The following is a 20,681-nucleotide window of genomic DNA, read 5'->3' as shown; positions in this document are numbered from 1 at the left end:
CACTGTCAGCATGCTCACGGGTAGTTTGCAGAGAGCCATTTTTGACCCCTTTTCACCATGCTACGCAGCCAGACAGTGCTGGGCACAACCACTGACAGTGAACACAGTCAGTCTGGTCCTGCCCTGGGGCTGTCCTGCCTGGGGTCCTGTTCTGTGTTGTGTTGGCTGCATCCTTCCAGCCCTAGGAACATCAGTGCTTTAAGCCTTTGTGTCTAAAGCAGGCAGAATGCCCTTTGTCCTGTGATTAAAAATTGGCTTGAAGGCAGGAGAAAGAAGCTCTGGAAAAGGCTTAGAGAAGCACTGATAGTTCCACAATGGGTTCGTTTTTAGGGTCTATGCACATCCTAAATACTAATGGAAGCTGCTGCTTCTCCTCTTCACCTGAGCATTTCACCCCTGTCCTCATAATAAAACTGTTATTCCCTTCCAGGGTTTCATTCTTCCCTGCAACTGCCCCTTGCATTTCCTGTGGGAATATTTATATTTCCCCAGGCAACTGGCACCAAGAAGCTCATTTTCCCTGCCAACCTCTCCAGCTGCTTTTCCCATCTGTAAGCATTAGTCCCAGAATATGTGCAGTGGTTGAACATGAGCACGCAGGGGAAGCCATGAGGACCTCAGGGGAGGCCTCCATGTGGATGAAAGCAAGTAGGCCATGACAGGCACAGAGCCTGAGAAATAACTTGCTGTTAGGTATTCTTCCCGCTCCATGCCATTTATGGCTTGTCCATGAGCCTTGCCTGCCCTAGAAAAGACTGAAGGGGAAAAATATCCATGATTCTCCTTCCTGCTTGTTCAACAGTCATGGAATGGGAAGGACTCCAGCAAAGTGCTCTCAGATTTCTCCTGCCAACTGTTTTCAGACAGACTTTGGGACAGCTGTCTTAATTGAACATCATTATTAATGGAATACTACATGAATTAATAGAAGGTTTCCAAGCTTCTTTAATAAAGTTATAATTTGCAATTATTTCCATGCAGATGATTCAAGTAATTCAGCTAGCTTTCGACCATGCTGGCACATTATTATGATTGCTAATGTTAATTGTTTGTGTCATGCTTTGAATCAGAAAATAGTAGCTCTGCACATCCCAGAGGAAAAATACCGCTGTATGGATAGAGTGAGGAAAAAAACCATGAATCAACAGAAAGGCTGCTTTGAGTTTTACCAGTGCTATTTTAGAAACCCTTTTATAGATCTCCATTTCTGATCAGTGAGGCCACCTGTACAGGAATAGTTGATCAGATTTTCTGCCTTTTCAGATCTCAGCATTTCTCAAGTCAAACAAATGGATTTTCTAATTCTCTGCTTTCTGTATCCAACCCTACAATTAAGGTCATTTAATGGAAATAATTAGCAGAGTGTGCTTTCTCTACCAACAATCAGAAACTCTGCCCACCTCTGACCCAGGCTGCAGTCAACTGCTGGAGAATTTTGCTTTTTTTCATTTGCTGCTATAGTTCCTAATGTGGAAGCCCGGTTATGACACCCCACACACCAAGCAGCTCAGGATGCCGGTGGTATGGTTTCGAGTCAGGGAATGACATTCGGGCTCGAAACATGGTCTGCTCTCAAATCAAATAAAGAGGTCATTATGTGTAATTTCCCACCGTACACCTGGCTTTTGATTTACTAATTAGGAAGGCCAAAGAGAAGTATGTTTGCTTTCACTTTAATTGCTTCTTTTTGTCTAACCTGCTGCAGAGCTGAAGCTAGTGCTTCTATGGGGCTCTCTGTGTGTGCAGCGAGGGGGAGGCATGCACTCCCAGATCATCTTATCTGGTTTTGGCCAGCACAGCCAGAGACATACTCTGGGACTCTCGACTCACTGGAACACACACGTTTTCCTGTACCACTGTCCCCAGATTCCTGTAAATATAAACCAAGGTACTTCATAACTCAGTCTCTCATGAAAATATGCTGTTGCTTGCTACGCTCTTCTATCCAAAGCCTCACATCATTAGCCTTGAAGCAAGTGGCTGTACGCTGAACAACAACTCCTGGCAAAAAGCCCTGCCTGCCTGACATGAGGACACCTCTGCCCAAACCAACGGGAGGAGTGGCACAGCAGCAGGACTCTTGGGCGGCAGGCCCTCAGCAGAATCTCCCACCTTGTCGGAAGCAGTCATCTGGAGATCACTCAATAGGGGGCAAAGCACTGGTTCTTAAAAAATCATGAGGAGCCAATAAACCCTTTCACTTACAGAACCAAGATGCTTCCAGTGGCAGTATCTTTTCTCCCTCCAAGTCAGAAACTGTAAGTCCTTCTTTTCTTTCCTTTTCAAGGAAATCATTTTCCTTCTGCCCGCTCCTTCACTCAGTGTAATATACACTGCTTGCATGTGCCTGTCTGACGCTACTTGCCGTATTTCAGAGGCTTATTTCAAGCCCAAAATCTGCTGTCAGACACAGCCAGAAGTGACATTGTTCCACAAACTGTGCTACTTCAGGAGCACATGTTGGAGATATGCTACCAACTGCTCCTCCCAGCTTGCTCCTGAAGCCCATGGGACTAGCAGTGTCCTGCTGTCCAGTTCCAGGCTCTTTCTATCCCTCCTCCCTGCAACTCCCAAAGGACAGGAGGGAATGTAGTTGTGAGGAAATGCCTTCTCATCCAGCCCTTGGGAGGGGACAGGCAAGCAGAGAAGAGGATCCAACAGAGACAAACGTATTTTACCGTGAATAACATCTTATGAGCTCTTCATTCCATCATGTTAGTAGAATAAGCCATGGCCTGACCCCAGTGAGCATAAACCACAAAAGGAGTTCAGTGACTCCTGTGAGGAGCTGGGGCCACCAACGGGGTGACTGAATGTGATTAAATGTGGTCTCTGAATCAGGAATATCTTAAAACCTCTGACTGACAGAAGCAAGGAGGTAAGAGCAAGGAACAACAAACAGTCTACCTCCCCTGTTTCCCATACTGTTTCCCAAACTATTTTTTACTGATCACCACTGGGGACTGAGTCACAGCCTGCATGGCTTATTGGTCTGACTGAATATGGAAGAAGTTCTTATGTCTTTATGTTGTGGCCTCAATCTTTAAGTCTGTTCTGACTGAATTGCTACAACCTCTTTTCTCGTTCCTTCTGTCCTTGGACCCACGCACCAGGGAAGAGTTAGTAGAAGAGTCCAGCCAAGGCCTTGACCAACACTTTTTGTCTGAAAAGGATCAGGGCAGGAAGCAAATAGAGGAAAAGGCTCTTTAATGGAAGCCCATAGCCTCAGTCCATGGTGTCTCATGATGTGACAGCCTTCAGGCTCTCTGGGATGGTGACTTGTGCTGCTGTTCTTGGAAGCTGGGCTACACTTGCACCATTCAGTCCACATCGAGGATTATAAAACAAGTGGAAACAGCATGAACAACGTTACCTGACATGAAGATGAATATGAAACCTTCTATCATCTGATATTTTAGGCTAGGGGACTTTAAATGGCTCTGTAACTCACGATTTCTTCCTAGCGATGCTGTAATTGTGTCTGAAGCAGCAGTTCAGCACCCAGCCCCCTCATCTCCCATTTCTCCCCTCTCTCACATGAGTCTTTGCCCTCCCAAGAAGGTAGCTGTCTGCTGTCTCTGCTCTCATTTTCCTGATGTTGTCACTGCCACACTCTCCAAATTGTGATATCTTCCAACTGAGATAAGAATAACCCCATGTTTCTTAGCTTCTGAGTTGTGAGGGAATGCATTCATGCCAATCACTGTGACTCTAGGAAAGCTCAATTCACTAACTTATAATACAGCTCAATGCGTTTCAAATTCCACCTCCTGCCATTTACAATGATGTGATGTGAATTCCTTTTCAGTGCTGCCTGTGAGGGCAGTTACTGCTGTTTCTGGAGCACAGGCTTGCTTACTTTTTCACTCCACAGAGTGAAGGCAATAATTAATCAAGGAGAAAGAAATTGTGGAGCTCATTGTCACAGAAGACTGTTGTGACTGTTTATATAAGTTTTCAGAAGGGGACAGGTCATTTTCATGAATAACAGGAGTATTCAAATTTAAATTAAGGCTTATAAATTTAAGCTAGCTTCCATCTACCAAGAGCCAGGAAAAGACCTGTGGAGAACAAATTACCCCTATGAGTATTATGAGTTTCTTCCTCAGGCTTTGAGATGAGTGAGTATGAGAAGGTCAGCTTTGTCCTTTCACCAAACATTAGCTGTGCTGCAGGTCTTTTATTACTCACTAGCTTTGTTGCCCAACTGGGGACATGTCCTTCATTCACTGTCCACCTCAGACTCCATTCTGGCTACACAGATAAACTTTGTGCATGGGGTTAGCTCCTGAGCCCGGCAGAACAGTCTCATGTGAATAATGCCTGAAATGAGGGGACCCTCATCTCAGTCAGTATCCCTCTAGGTGCTTTACCCATGCTAAATTACAATAATAACATTCACCAGCAGTGCCTGTAATTGAGAGCAGCTTTCTCAGGTGGCTGGCAAGAGATCTTTCCCTTGTTACATCAAATGACTTAGCTGCAGTCCTCCACTGCTGTGCCCTGCAGCCTTCACACACTGCGTTAACCCTGCTGTTTCTCCCGCCCCGGTATGAACCTGACACAGTTATTTCTCAAGCTTTTCTTGCTCTTGGCTATGAATTGCATTACTGCCACCGTGATTTCTGTGCTAGTAGTAGTTAGGAGACAGAAACAAACAGAAACCATGTGCTCTGGGCTCTCTACAAACAAAACCAAACTTAGTCTCCAGTTGGGATGCTTACTAAAAGAAAAGGAAAGGAAAAAATAAAAAAAAAGATAAAAGGTTAAAACAATTCTGTGCCTGGGGTCATGTCACTGCCTGAGCCATTGAGAAACTCTGTGGTACTTTCAGACATGTTTCTCAGCCTGACTGTACTGGTGTTTCCATTAAAACCCTAACGGCTATTAACACCAGCAGAGTAGTGGCCCAGACATCACAAAAGCAAAGCCTGCCTCTCTCCTGTCTGTGCTGCTTTGCCAAGGCAGTAGTGGGGTGGGGAATGGGACTGGGGAGAGACTGCAGCCGGAAAAGCAAAATGCTTGCTCTACAGCCTCTTCTTCTTTGCTCTGTTAGTCCCGAAGACATGAAGCTTTTTAGCTCCATGCCACACAGAGAGTGTCTCAGAAAGGGAATGAGGCCATGGTACAAGGTTCCTGATACCCAAAGTATGGCTTTTGTTAAAGGTAGTGGGGCATGGGAGCCAACTGTCCCTGCTTCATGTCCAAAGCATTATTTGACAAGGCTTTAGGTCATTTTGGTAAATTCCAGCAGCTGGTCGCATTTATACTTTACTTAATTTTACACCAGGAATGCATCTTCCCTCAGCACATGTGGCTTTTTGTAAACAAGGAGAGTTTTGATCATAATTATCTGTAGAGCCTGGGCATTCCCAACACAGACCAGACCCTCTTACTCTGGATCCTGAACACATACCACGAAAAGTTTGCCTCTGTCCCAAGCATTTTACAATCCAAACAAAAGTCAATGGCTAGATGCAGACAAATGGGCAAAGAAGACAAAGAAGTATGATCAAGAAGTAGTAAGGAAGGCAAAGATCATGCAGCCAGTAGATGCTGAGGTTGTCTTTATATTCCAAGTCACAGAAGAGAATGTAATTTTGATTACTAGGACCCTACTGGGGGGAAAAGCTCTTTTTAGGAACTGAACCAAAAAGTCTACAACTATTTGTTTGATCCTATTTGCCTCTGCAGTCCAATGTCCTGCTGTAAGTCTTGTGGGATTAAGGTTTCATCCAGCCAGATTTAGTGATGTTCCAGCATATGGGATAATTAAACTACATCTAAATGGAGGCATGCAGCAAGGATTTTTTTTTCCATTCCTTTATCTTCTCTCTGTCAAGAAATACATTCAGGTGGCAAGTGTACTGGATCTGTTTTGTTGTTAGAGCTCTCAAAAGCAATTAATTTCATGCCAGTAACTCTACAGTTTGACCTGAATTTCCTCAGTTTCTAGTCTCCTGCCTCCCTCTCCCCCTAGAAGCAGTGTTTCAAACTCCTTCCTTAATCTGCTAATCCTTAACCTGAAGGGAGTGCATAAAACATCTAGATGAACAGCAGCCACAGGACATTTATATGCAGAATGATCAACAGAGAACAGACCCTAACAGCATGTTTCGAAGTCCAGAGCCCGATGGGTTCCTGGGGTCCAGCATGAAAGGCGGTAGGTGTTGGTTGCCTGGTTTCCTTGAAAGCCTAACCTTGAACCTTTGCCTTTTGTTAGAAGTGTGTCTCTGACATGTCCCCTGGTAGCACAGGTTACACTGAGAGCAACGCTTTTGAGTTTTGTAGCCTAAATAAAAGTGAATGGATCTGAGCAGCTGGAGATTTGTATTCCAAACTGACTCTAGCCATGAGTCACTGAGGCTCTCAAAACCAAATACCAATTTCATACCTGGAGCCTGAGTTGTTAAACTCAGAAGCTATTTTGACATTGAGTTAGTAGGTTATACCTCTGAGCATCTTTCTGTAAGTTGCAGTATCTCACATGTGGGAGGTCTTCTGTTTGTTTTTTTGCTGGATTGCTGTGAAATCTTTGAGAGATTTGTGAGGCTGAAGGACATAACAGAATTGCTTCTGGCCCTAAAACTGACTAATCAAGTCCTAGAAAAAGTGCAATAAGTGTTTTATGATAGCAAAATAGTGTTTGTTATTAAGAAGGCTGGCTTGTTTGTCATGCAAAAGACCTGAGGCAACAGCAAAGTTGGTTACTAGATTGTGCCTTCTCTTTTAGCCGGGATGAGCTACAGTCAGCTACAGTTGAGCAGGTTTGAGAACACCACTTTCTGTGTTTGTCCGATGTTATCTGACAGCTTCCTTTGCAAGCAGGGAGACTGATACGGCAAACACAGAATCCTAACCTGATGATCCTGGGAAATGCACTGGCTATTTGAACCCCTGTGGAAGTGATTTTAGTAACTGGAGTGTTTTGTGTTTAGCTGAGAAAAGATCATTTAATTGCAAAACTGCAACTTGACACTCACCTTCCTTTACCGTTTCACAAAGAATGAGAAGACAAATCATCTTGTCTCAGATGACCGAATGAGTAACTTTCTCTCTAGCTTCAGTGATACTTTGGTTGCTGGCATCAGCATCACGCAGAAGCTGCTGGCATCAGCATCATGCACTGCCTGCCTCCTGGAGCCATTCAGCAGCAAGCACTATTTAAGACGTCCCCTCTTTTGTTTATAGCACTGTGTCCCAACTCGTTGTAGCTCATATTTTACATTGTGCTCATATTTTACATTGAATCTGAAAGGAGGCTGGGAAAGGACTAAAACCAGACATAGATATTTTCTGGTGAACGAGAATACACAGCTCTACCTTAAGAAAGCTTGATACAGCCAACTGAGCTCAGGACTGGCAACCAGGCAGTCCATGCTCTCCTGTCACATTAATGGGTCTGAAAACTTTGAACTTCACACAGGCGAGCCTGTTCAAGAGACTGACTGAATGTAAACTATTCCAGTTTTGCCACTCCAGAGCAGATATTTGTCACCAAAACTCTTTCTGTGAACAACGCAACAGACTCCAGTGCAGCCTTGCTGTTAAGGGGCTTATCAATTCTAGTTGACATTATAATAGAGCTGATGGGATGGGGTGGAGGGGAGCAAAAATGATAACCAAGGATGAAATGACCATTTGAATATTTGGGTCTTTCCAGTAGATCCTGTTTCACTTGCTTGAATCGATTATTGTCAAAGGGAGCTCCTCATGTTATCAAGATAAATTGTTGCACGTGGCTTTGCAAAAGTTCTGCTGTGTGGTTTCTGGAAGAAAGGTATATAGCAAGGAAAAGAAGCACAGATTTTGCCATCCTCCTCTTGCTGTTTTATATTTATGTCATTTATTTGTGTTGTGACTACGCTGCAAAATCCAAGTTTTGTCTTTGGCCCTGGCTGTGCAATTTACCCTGAGAGCAAGAGAATGGGACCAGACCCAGATATGCTTGCTGGTAAAGATATAAGCTACAGGCAGCCTTATAAACTGTTACTGCTGACCCATTGGACAGACAAACCTCCTGTTTCATAGTGTAAGAGAGGTAATGGAGGGGGATAAACCATGAGGAATTTTGCAAGTGAACAAAATTAACTCATTTATTTTTATATAGTCATTAAAATGTATGTGTATATGTTCACTATATATGATTATTTAAATGTATTTCCCTGTTTAGGAGTATCAGATGCCTGCGGAATATTATCCACTGGAACTTGATCACCACATTCATCTTGAGGAATGTGATGTGGTTTCTGCTTCAAATGATAGATCACAACATACATGAAAGCAATGAAGTAAGTGCTTGGAGGCAGCATGTCTCTGCCACGTAGTCTGGGGGCAGGCAGGGATGCTGAATTTGTTCGACTGATAGATATGTTACAAAGCACACCTATCCATGTGCTCAGAGTGACTTTCACGTAATTTCAAAAAGATGAAGAAAATGAGCTTAGATTTATTAAATTTTCATTTATTTCCACATCACTGTATATCAAAGGGTTTTTTTAAAGTAAAAATCCTGCCCAAATGCTTCTCTCTTATCTTCATTGACCAAAGATACTTTCCAAATTTATTAAGACACTAAATTTGGTGTTTCTTGAACATTTTTGTCAGAACATCTTGCAGTGATGTGCACTTGTGTAGGGAAAGCATTCATTCCAGAGCGCAACATCTCCATGAACAGGGTACAGAAATAATTGATTTGGCTGTTGAGGTTCTGAGTCAGCTACTTTGTCTGGTGACAGAGGGCACCTTGCTGTCTGGAGTCACTGGGACTCCCGAGAAAATAAGAAATAGAGCCTGAAACAGTACAATTTTTTCTTGTTGATATCTTTGTCGGGTTGTTTTTTTGTTGTTTTTTTTTTTTATAAAATTCCATTTTTCTGCTAATCCTTTCTTCACCATGCTGGCCTTGAGGATGAAGTTCTGTGATATGGGCTGCATCCAGCAGCAACTCCCTGTCACTGAAAGGGATGGCTCATTCCTCCAGGGACCCAAACACTTCATTCCAACTCCTGCTACTTCTTTTGCACTAGCTCTGTTCCTCTTTTTGATCCCTTGAGGAGGACTGAACCCTTGGAGACTGAACTCACTAAACTGGTGGAGAACTAACCTAGGCAACAAAAAAGCAAGGAAGAGTTTTTTTACTGGCATAGTGATCAAAGTCAGCTTTCTGATGGGTGATTGAGAGTCAGAGCCACTTCAAGGGACCAGACAATCCACAGAATAAAACATGGCAAGGCAGAAGGGGGCAAGAAGTGGGGCATCTTCTTTGCATGGCATTGAGCACTCTTGGGAAATGCAGTGTGTCACCATGCTCCCATTTCTCTTACTTTCCATGTAATTTCATGTTCGTTCAAGTAACTCCCAACTGCAGATGCTGGTTTGAGTGAGGACATTGAATCAGTCCCTATATAAGTATTGTAATGCCTCACCCTGTTTCTCACCAAGCAGCCCCAATAATACAAGGATTTGGGAGTGGATTAAAAGCATCCACTCCAAAAGAAAAAGCATTTATCTTGGTTTTCTTGGGGAATAGTTCTTCTTGATAGTCTCTTGGCAGAGGTTTCTACTTTCTCATTCCTGGAATATTCTCCTTTTAGGGTTGTCCCCTGATATTTACCTCCATAACCAAGAAAAACTTAACAGTGTGCTACAAACACACATGCACACACGTACACACACACACCCCCTTCATACTCTCTCTCTTTGGAAAGCAGGTGGACTAAAGTGCCTATGGAATATGGGCTGGATCCATAGCTGGTACCAGTCAATGTGGCTCCGCTCACATAGGAACTGGTCCTGTAGAAATTGAAAACCACCCCAGGAGCCTGGATATCCATTCATTTTCATGTCAGCTGGGCACTCATCATCCTTGGTTAACTTTTCAAATGTAAGATTTGACATCTGAACTTTAATCCCATACTTTGGGAAACCAAATAGAAAAGTCATTAGTACCTAGATAAAGAAGTCTAAGATTCTAAGTTTTTTGAGACATCTATGCAGAACTCTGTATCATTATTCAAGCAGATGCTCCTTTGAGAAGATGTAGCTTCTATTAATTCACTGTTTGCTTTGTCTGTGTTTCTGACGTTTTCAGGCTACAGAAGGTGGTGGTATATGAGCTTCGTTGTTGACAGTTTTATGCTGCGTGATTTACTCTCATGACAATACTGCAAATCTTAATACAGAAGTTTACAGTTATTTAGGAAAAATCAGTTGGAGTCAGGCATTCAAATGCCTTTTAAAATGTGATCACAATGTGCCAAGGAAAAAATAAACCTGCAAATGTAAGGACAGATCCTCAGATGCCTCAGTTTTCGTTAACTCATCTTTTCTCTGCAGAACACTGCAGTCTTTTGGGGAAGGTGCTTTATACAAGCTTAGTGATAACTTTGTTATGTTCTTATTGTGGTGTAAGTCAGAGTCAAAATAACACCACTGAAATCAATGGGAGCAACATCATTTATGCCAGCTAATGATGTGATCTCTTCTGTGCTGATCAGCAATAATGCAGTTACAGAAGCGTCAAGGACTCAACGTGGAAACATTTTGCATGAAGTTATAGTGCTTATGTTAATAAATCAAGAAGGGGAATTGCTGAAGATCTGGAGCTTAATATTGGATACATATGGGGATCAAGAATCCTCAGTCAAATGAGTGAAATGGTATAAATTAATGAGTTCTGCTAATTGGGTTTATTATTTAATAATAATAAATCCACAATTCCAAAAGGAATTGCTCAAAATTCATTTTATTCTGGTTTCCTATGGAAACGATGCAGAGGGAGATCTCACCACCATCATGTGTATTTCTCTGTCCCAGTACCTTCCCAACTCACTGGCCAATTCCACTAAGTTCTGACACAGGAACAACAGGCTCAGATAAAATTATTGTTTACAATTCTTGTGAAAATGAGCAGCTGTGAAGAGGCCAAAAACTGTATAATTGAGGGAGAGAGGGGAGCAAGAGTCTAGACATTATATCAGAGAATTTACATGAAACTAGGGCCACAAGGAAAGATTTAATTCATGCTCATACCTTCAAAAAATCGAATGTGAGACTTCAGAGTCTTTGGAAACCTAGTCTTACTAGTTTGGGGGTCAATCAGAAATGGAGCCAAAATATTTGTGTAATGTTAGCCAAAAATAGGGGGTTTTCCTGGTTTGTAGTTTTATTTTCCTTTGCTCAGGCCAAAAGGAGAAAAAAAAGAAAATTTCGTTTAGTTTATTTTAAAGATGAAGCCAAACTAAATTTCAAATCTTAATAAAATAATACAGAAATGAAATTTTTAACACATCCAAGATATCTTCTGTTTATTTCAGCTCCATAAACACAAGTGATCACAACTTGTGAATGGGCTATCATTCTGTAACTGTGTTTCTGGTCCAATAAATTCTTAGTCCACAGAATTTTTCTTGGTTTGATAGTGTGTCTGCTGCTTTGTTGACTGCCGAGAGATCATCAATACCTCATGCATATGAAGTCTGAAATAAAATTAACTGAGGGTCAAAAGTTTCAAATACTTTAGTAGAGTTAATTAAAAGGCTGGAGAGTGGTGAAAGTAAAATGACATCAATGATACCAGCTAACACAGGTAATTAATGTCATGCTTCAGGGAATATGCTGAATGCCTGCTTGGTCAGAAAGAAATTTTCCCAGACTTCTGTGTGTAGCACTATGGAAATTACCATCAGCAGTTACTTGTGATTTATTGATGTGATGTTACCGTCTGCCTCTCCATAGCTAATTGTATATTCCACAGCTGTGCTCTCACTGCACAGCCATCAGGAGAAGATGCCTTTACTGATACATTGAGCCTGACCAAAAATTCCTATTGAAGTTATGGCAAAATTCAGAGGTGATGTGTGTAGTGATGTGGCTTACAGACTGAAGCACTAATGGCAGGAATAGAGGGGATGAAATAGCTGATAAAAGCATATCTTTAAATTAAATATCTTTTTTCTGAACGTCGATGGTGCTCCTTCCCTTCAGCGGAAATGAAGCAAGACTGTGACATTAACTTCTATCTTATATTTTCTGTGAATTGCTCAGCAGGTGGGTTATACTGCCTAAGATATGCTTAGACTCTTATATCATCTTTGGATATGACCCTAGGCTATGGCCGTACCTCTCTGAAAGATCATCTGTAGTCAAATGACCTGCCTTCTCTTGTCTTCTTTCCACACGGCTGCTTCTTAAACTTCTTGCAGACTGCTGGTGTGGACATGCCTTATGGCATGTTAACTTGCCAAACATGTTCAGGTACAGGAGATTCTGCATGTTGTGGTCAAAGCCAAGACTCAGTAGAAAGTCACAGACATAGCTGTGAGTTCCCAGCAGCACCTGAGATATTCTGATTCCAAGTCACAAGTATAAATCTGCATCCCATGAATGAATTCTACCATTGATTTTTCAGGGAATAACAAGATATAGAATTTTTTAAATATTCTCACCATTATTTTAAAATATTCTTTTGTTTCCTTTCCAGCCCTGGTGTCGATGTATTACCACTGTCTACAATTATTTTGTGGTGACCAACTTCTTCTGGATGTTTGTGGAAGGCTGCTACTTACACACTGCTATAGTGATGACTTATTCCACAGATAAGCTGCGGAAATGGGTCTTTCTCTTCATAGGATGGTGTAAGTGCCTTGTGTGTTTAAAAAGGTGTTATGTAGTACCTGGCATTAAAGTGACAAGAGCAGCAAGAATAAACTTTAAAAGTCCCACTGTGGTGAAATCTGACATTCAAACCTAACTTTGTCAGAACAACATGAGATCAGGTTTAGTTCTTCACTGTGGTGATGACATAAAGCTGATGATAGGTTATTGCTGGATTTATCTTTTTCATTTAGATCCTCAGGCACCCGGTATTAAGGAAAGAAAGAGAATGCCCAGACTCAGCATTTTGGGAATGCAGCAGTTCATACCATGTCCCTTTCACTTTGATCAGCAAAGCAGCGATCACAACCCCTTATACACCACTGCTCAACACGGCATGAAACAGAAAAGGCACTGTCCCTGCCCTGTGGACCACTCGGTCTCAAGAGACAGATGAGACACTTCTAAGTGAGGAGCTGACTAGAAGAGAAGCCTAATTATCTGCCAGTACAACCTTACAGCTGTCTTTTGGACTGCTGAGGGTTTTGTTCCTAGAAAACAGCCCTTAACAAAGAGTCACGTGTCACCTTTGTACTATCCTTGTGACTAGTCAAAGAAAAATAGTTCATTGCATACCATTACCTTCCTTCTACTATGTCAGCCTGGGCCAGAGCAAAGGATGCTCCTTTTCCCTAGCTGCATCAATATAGGCTGGTTCACCAGTACAGGCTGGGAACCGACTGTCAGAGTAGCAGTCCTGCTGAAAAGGATGTAGGGCTTGCAGTGGATGCAGGCTGAGTATGAGCCATCAGTGCCTTCTCATCATGAATAAGGTAAAACACATACTGTGTGGCCAGAAGATTGAGAGAAGTTACTAATACTTTCTACTCAGCTTTGGTAAGGTTGCCTTTGGAATACTGTGGTCAGTTTTGGGTCTCTTAGGTCAAAAGGGATGTGGAAAAACTGGAGATGATCAAGAAGGCTGTCAGTATGATCAGGGATCTAGAGGACATGACCTGTGAAGTGAGGCTGAAGAAGCTGAGCTTTTTTAATCTGGCAAAGAGGAAGCTAAGGAGGGATCTGTTAGGAACCAAGAATGATTTGAAGGATAATTACAAAGATGATGGAGCCAAATTCTTTTTGGTATTAGCAGATGTTATAAGAAGGGACAATGACCACAAATTGCAGGCTGGGAGGTTCCAGTGAGACATTAAGAAAACAGAAAATTTACCAAAAAGATAGCACAACACTGGAACAGATGACTTAGAAGCTGTGGAATCTCTGACCCTGGAGGTATTGAAAATTCAGCAAGGCTAAGCCCTGGCTGAGGTGAGCTAGTGTTGATAGTTCTGCTTTGAGCAGGAGATTGCACTGGATACTTTCAGAGGTCCTTTGCAACCGATATATCCATGATTTGAACTTGGCCAGGAGAGGTTTAGCAAGACAAGCCCCATGCGAGCAGCTTGTTTGCCTGAATGAAAAATCTGAGGTCAAACAGAACTAGTGAATTTGGCAGTTCTTTTCTGTTGAAAGAAGAAAGGTGGGAAAAAGTGGCAAATATTTTATTTTCTGAAAGTAGAATGACATTTTGTTCAGAAATGCTTCTTCCTCTCAGAATTGAGCAGAAGTAATTGAATTGCAGTTCTGAAGACAGAAACAGCCTTTAAAACAAAATATGTCATTCAATCCAAAATCAAATGGGAGGAAAGAGGAGCTGTGGAAAGAAAATGTTTATGTGGGAAATTGATTCTTTTTTTTTTTTTTCCCCAATATTTTTCAGTTCTTTTGCCAAGCTGGAAAATCAGCTGTTCACACAGCTCTCACAGACCCCCTGACTGGTTTGGTCCCTAATATTTTCCCTCCCTACCTCTCTCAGAGCCCTCTGGGTCTCTGATATGTGAGCTGAATATACCTTTCCTTTCACCCTTTTGGGTGCTTTCTGGCTCTGCTTTGCCTTCCCATACATGATCTTTTACCATCCTCATTCTCAAATCCCCATTCTTCGCTTGACAAGGAAAAGTAAGATGCTTTCCTCTAGGAGAAAGGACATGGCACATTTTGTCTGTTCATACCTAGCAAGAACATAGGGAAAACAAGTGCACGGGACCCTGTGAGTCAATGGTGAACGAGATGGAAGACAACATAATCACTTGCAGGGCACAAGAGCCACCAGGCTATGGTGCAGGAGATCAGAGCTGCACTATATTTCTTGCTGAGGTCAAAGATGACCACTTAGCAATTCAGTCCCTTCCCTACTGTGTTGTGCTTCTTTCAGCTCTGCTTCATCTCTTTAAAGCCTCCATTTCCCACGAAAGAGTCAACAAATGGGAGGTTAAAAGGCAGTGTTAGATACAAGGCCGTGCTGACTCCTACCTGAGGGTTTAAGTCATGTTGAATCATGAATTCACCTTAGAGTAGCAGAGATTTCAGAGGGACATGAAGCTGGAGGTTGGAATGAGGGATAGAGCTGGAGAGGCTTGTCTTGTTTGGTTTTGCCTGAGTTGAAAGGTTAAAGGTAAAGGAGAAATGGAGAGAAACTCTCCTCCTCCAATTTTGACATCAATCCAGTCTTTGCTTGGGGAATGCCTGAGTGAAAAAGTTCGTGTTTCCTGCAGGAGGTCTGTGTCAAAAGGCCAACTCCACTTACTCTTCCTCATTTCCAGTTTCCTGCTCTAGCAAATCCCCTTGAAACCAGCTGGACTCTGAAGGCCTAACACAAAACAAGCACAACGGCAAGGCTCTGGACATGAGACTGGTATAATAGAATTGGAAAGCAGAGGATGTGGCACTGCAGGGACATTAAGTGTACAAATACACCTCATCTACTGCAATGAGGTTGCATGCCCAAGGCACACTACTGTAGCACCTTCTGGGTATAATTGAGAAAGCAAGCCCTGCAAAGCAAACTGCATGGCCTTGATAAGAACTCACATGCAGGCACAGAGCACACTGCACGTCATAGGTCAAATGATATGTATATAAAGTTAAGAGTAGCTGGATCCTTTTGAAAAGGCAAACAATGAATGAATTCTGACATCGCAAGATATCAAGAGATTCTTTCTCATAATCCTGTTTCACAGGGAAGACTCAATGAAAAAAAATGTTGAAAATGGGCTTCATCCAAAGAGCCCAATAAGTTTACAAGCTTCTTTCAGCCTGGGAAATAAAAATCTGAACACGCACGTCCAAGTGGTGTCTCTAAGGTTTTGCCATATCAACTGCAGTAAAATTAAAAGGGACCAAAATTGCCTTTAAGCCAGCCAGAATTGCTCTGACCACTTATGTAGAAAAATAGGTATATATATGTGTTTGTTAATAATCTTTCTTACTAACTTTTCTTACTGGTACTAGAGTTTTCTTTTTTTGAGATGATCTTTTTTATATATACATAAAGAGGTCTTGGCAATTGCGATGTCTCAAGTATACCAAGATAGGACCACTTGTATTTAGAGTCTTCCAGTTCATTAACCAAGACGCTCCTCACGCAGATCTGAATCTACATCTGTATCATCCATCCGTACGTGGGTTGTGATTAACTTGTGACTTTTTGCAATTGCAGGTATTCCTTGCCCAATCATCATTGCCTGGGCCATTGGCAAACTATATTATGAAAATGAACAGTAAGTGAAGTTACCATTTGTGTTTGTGTGGCTCTCTAAATAAAGTAAGAAATGCCTGCAGGTAGAACTGGCAATTTAGAAATAAGGCTGATTAATAGGAAAGAGGAAAGGTCTCATCACTTCCATGCAAATCCAGACCATCTCAAATTTCAGGGCACTACTTGAGCCAACTCCTGAAAATAACTTTCCCAAATATCCTTGGCCAAGCCCTGAAGTTCTCATTTGACAGCTTTGTACTTGATTTACAGTGAGGGTAATCTTCTTCATTTGAAGTTTTGCTTGAGTAAGACCTTGGTAAAAACTACAGTTGAGTGCTAAAGGATTTAGCTTTCTGGGTGTGCAGAGTTCAGTTGACAATCTGCCAAGAGTAGTCTTATGGCTGGAATTTTTGCATTTCTGTTTCTGGCTTTTCCAATTGGAAGCAGTTAGTGCATGAAATTGAAAAATATGGGAGATAAAGAGGTATCTGTGTTTTGGGAATTTTTCCCCCAAACATCGATACTGGTCAGATATAGCTCAGCTTGTACTTTTCAACTGGTGTTTGGATCAATGTCTATTATCTGTTACAGCTCCCTTCCCTAATCTTATAAAAAATATTTTCTCCATGAATCTGTTTTTCATATGACCACACTGTTCATCTGTCTGTAGCACATCTGATTAAATGTAAAAGTGTCTACCTTGTAGGTGTCTGCATCTGCACTAATCTGTGGTCTCTTATGATCAGTGGTGATCAGTCAAAACAGTAAATGCAGTCTGGAAAGCATTTCATCTCATCTGGAAGGAGATGTCCAAAATAGGCTAGATGAATTAGACTTACATGCACTGTTTCTCCTGACTATGAGGGAGATGAATAGGATGACTAACTGAGCTTTGGGCATCCATGTTGTAGGCATGGGAGTAATTCTGTTATGCACTACTAAGTTCCTCTTCTCTGCTCCTCAAAAACTTTTGAACGCTTGACCAGTCTCCCTTCTGTAGCTTTAATGGTGACTTTGAAGGTGATAATCTAATTCCCAGGAGCTACACATATTGGCAATCAGACACCGTTTCAATGAGGGAGAAGTTTTGTGTGATTCCATCCCTGCCTACAATAATCATACAGGAGAATTCATACTGTAGTCTCAAAATGGCAAGAAAAACTTCAGTTGGAACCTGTTCCTTCTTGTTTCTGGATGGGTCAAGAATCACAACATTCTGGGTCTGCCTCATGGTCAGGTTCCTCGTAGTTGTTACCTTGCACAAGCCAGGGCAGCATGGCAGCTGTCTCATTGTGCTGAAGTAGGACTTTCAGCTCTAGAACTAGAGCTGAAGGAACTAGTTAGCTTAAACAGCACAAAACAAAATAACCAAAGCTTGTGTCTTGAAACCTGGAGAGGCAAAACACCACATGCTTTAATAATGGCGATGCACGTTAAACATTCCTGTTGTGAGTTCAACACCAAGGTTTGAACACCTCATTTTAGGAGGCTGCTCACTCCCAAAAGAAATAATGGAAAGTAGGATCCCTGATAGAAACATGCCACCACAACTGGGATTGTGCTGCACAGAAGGTGGATAGATGGAGAAACCACTGCATCATCTGTACCACTGCCTCCTTTCACCATCACTGTATACCTGCAAAGTGAATGTGAAAGAATCTCCCCTTGATGTATCATGGATATGAAGAAAGACATGACATGTTTACATAGGTATGTGTGCCACCTTTCACCAGCGAAGGTGTAACTGGCCCAGATCCTGCGCAACAGAAGAAAGGGGGATACAAAATACAGTCAGCAGGGCAAGAAAGACAAAGTGATCCTATTTGGTATGCAGAATATCCAAGCCGTTCCTGTTGAGTCTCTAGGCTCAAGCTCTCTGCCTTGGGTGGATTATCAAATGGAGCTTGTGCTTTTAAATCCATGTCATGGACAAACCCGTACACTTTAACTCATATACATAATTTGCCTGACAAGCTTAGTGATAAGGGGGGCGGCAGGTTACTCTTGGTTGACCCAGACAATTAAACCTAATGTCTTGTGATGGTTTCACCTTTCTGTCTTTAATGCTGGTGTTTGCCTTGCAGTGAAACATTCACATACATCCTCACTGCACATCATAGCTATTCCAAATGTGTTGTGTATCGAGAAAGTGCAGAGTTTGGCTTCTGCCCACCATAGCATGAGGTGTGATGGCCTGGAGCCTCAGTGTTGTGCTCGCTTATTGTCAGTGGTGGGGCCAAGATTCACATACTTTACTCTGCTTGAGAAATCGAGACTGGATGCTTCAGTAGTGCCATTCCTTTGATCTAGCATACACGCCCAGGCAGGCAGGGAGAGCTCTCGTAAATGAAGAGCTGATAAGGGCATTAAGCTGTAAGGCAAAGGCTATTAAATGAAATCTGCTTTTTGCATTTGTAGTAACGTCATACGCAGAGGAGATTCAGTAAAGTAAATGAACCGAAGCAAAACAAGAGATGAATAACTTGCTGAGGGCCTGTCATAAATATTCAGTCATCTTCTCAAGCATTAAAGCATGCGATACTTCAGATAGCCCCTTCTCACTGCCTCCCAGACTGAGGAAAGGAGCAGATCCTGCTAAACAGTCAAACTGAAGCTCATGTGTGAGTGCGCCTCTGGTACATGTGTGTGAGATGAGATGTTCACGTCTGTGTTTAACTTACTTATGGTTTATTCTCCTCTCCAGTCCATCAGCCATTGGCATAGTTTAGACTAAACTTTGTGGCTTTTACAAAATCCTTTCTCTGTGCTGGGATGATATGGAAATCAAGCCTTTAATTTGAATTCTGTAAGTGTGTGCAAATATAGACAGATGAGATAAAACTAATCCCCAGCTTTGCAAAATAATTGCTGTCAGGATACTGGAGCATCTCTCATGCAGGGTGAGGCTGAGAGGGTTGGGAGTGTTTAGCCTGGAGAGGAGAAGGCTCAGGGGTATCTTATCAATGCTTATAAATACCTTATAGGAGGGTATGAAGAAGGTGGAGCCGGACATTTCTCATTGGTGCCCAGTGATAGGACAAGAGGCAGTGGCACAAACTGAAACACGTGAAATTCCATCTGAACATCGGGAGACACCTTTTTACTGGGAGGGTGGTAGAGCACTGGAAGAGATTGCCCAGGGAAGTTGTGGAGTCTTTATCCTTGGAGCTACTAAAAAACCAACTGGGCACAGCTCTGAGCAACCTGCTTCAGCTGACTCTGCTTTGAGCAGCAGGGTGGACTAGACAATTTCCAGAGGTCCCTGCCAACCTCAGCTACTCTGTGAAAACAGGCTGATCTCCCCAGTCAGCCTAGCTGTTACGCTCCATTTATCTTGACCACTGCAGAGAATCATGTGTTATTCCCCCATGAGGTCAAACCTAGCAAACTGGGCACATGAGGAAAGCATGTACTCTTCTGCAGCTTCCAAGGCTGTTTGGATATCCCAGTGGACAGCCCCAAATTCAGGACAAAATGGGAGACTCCTCTTCTTCATCTGAGTATGCATTTCAACTGTGCCTTACATTGCATTTCAACTGTGCCTTACATTGTTTGGAGGTTGAACTGGGGTTCAAGTTATGTAGCTCATAATAGTTTAAAAGCTCAAAATAGCACGCAGGAACAATGTTAATAAAATGCTTCAACTAACTTATTTTTTTCATTTTTGTACTTACTAGAGACCGTGTTCTGCATAGTGAGGCAAATATAATTGGTACTGTGGCAAATATCCTGTCTGGGTTTAGCGGTTCTTTAGGAAAATCTGACAATTCTGGAAAAAGTACTGTTAAGTCTCAGTAAAAAAAACCCACACAAATGATTAAGAATTATTGTAGTAATTTCATTGATGGACAGTTAGTAAGGGGAAGAACATTAATAAGATCTAATTAACAATAATGATAAAACCAGTGGTGGTTTTTGTTGTATAAAGAACTACAGAGAAGCATGAAGAATATTAATTAGTGCTATTCAATAGAAGTGTGTTTACATATCTGAGTCTAATCAGAACTGTCTTCCTAAATTGTCCTCTTCAATATTCAGGCAGTGTTTGTTTATTCTTTCAGACGTAAAAATAAGAAAAAAAAAGAAAATGGCTTTTATTTCACACAGATAGAATTAAAATTCTGATGTACCAAGTAATTTTCAGTGGTTCATGGTTCTCTTTTTGGTTTTAAAGAAATGTGCAGTGCTGATTTTAGTGCAGAAATAATGGTTTATGTTGGGTTTAAAGTAAGAGTTACAATGACACGCAGAAGAGTTTGCAATATCTCAGCTAAGGTCCCAGTTTGAACAGTTAGACCATAAATATTAAATATATCTAATCAAATGCAGACATATGTAATATCACTGGCAAATATCTGTCCTCTCACCCTTACTCGCCTGATATAATGGGTGTATTAGAAATGTTTACATTACAATGTAACAGATCTGTTTTATAGCCTAATGAGATGAACACTGTCCTAGAAAAGCTGCTTTTTTTCTCCACTAA

At 41.9% G+C, this 20,681-nt stretch overlaps 1 protein-coding gene across 2 annotated transcripts in view; it reads left to right on the top strand.

The window, feature by feature from the left end:
* Window positions 1–20,681, top strand: part of CRHR2 (corticotropin releasing hormone receptor 2) — a 171,574-nt gene that overhangs the window by 108,911 nt on the left and 41,982 nt on the right. For both annotated transcript variants that reach the window (XM_087731325.1, XM_009475346.2), the window contains 3 exons: window positions 8,174–8,291; window positions 12,485–12,638; window positions 16,157–16,217. In XM_087731325.1, the coding sequence (XP_087587451.1) occupies window positions 8,174–8,291; window positions 12,485–12,638; window positions 16,157–16,217 (333 nt within the window). The remainder of the gene's footprint in view (window positions 1–8,173; window positions 8,292–12,484; window positions 12,639–16,156; window positions 16,218–20,681) is intronic.

The sequence above is a fragment of the Nipponia nippon genome, unplaced genomic scaffold, assembly GCF_047370975.1.
Source record: "Nipponia nippon isolate SJK-2023a ecotype South Korea unplaced genomic scaffold, ASM4737097v1 scaffold_1, whole genome shotgun sequence".
Taxonomy (NCBI): domain Eukaryota; kingdom Metazoa; phylum Chordata; class Aves; order Pelecaniformes; family Threskiornithidae; genus Nipponia; species Nipponia nippon.
The sequence above is the reverse complement of the archived record's forward strand: the minus strand, read 5'-3'. Positions and strand labels throughout refer to the sequence as shown.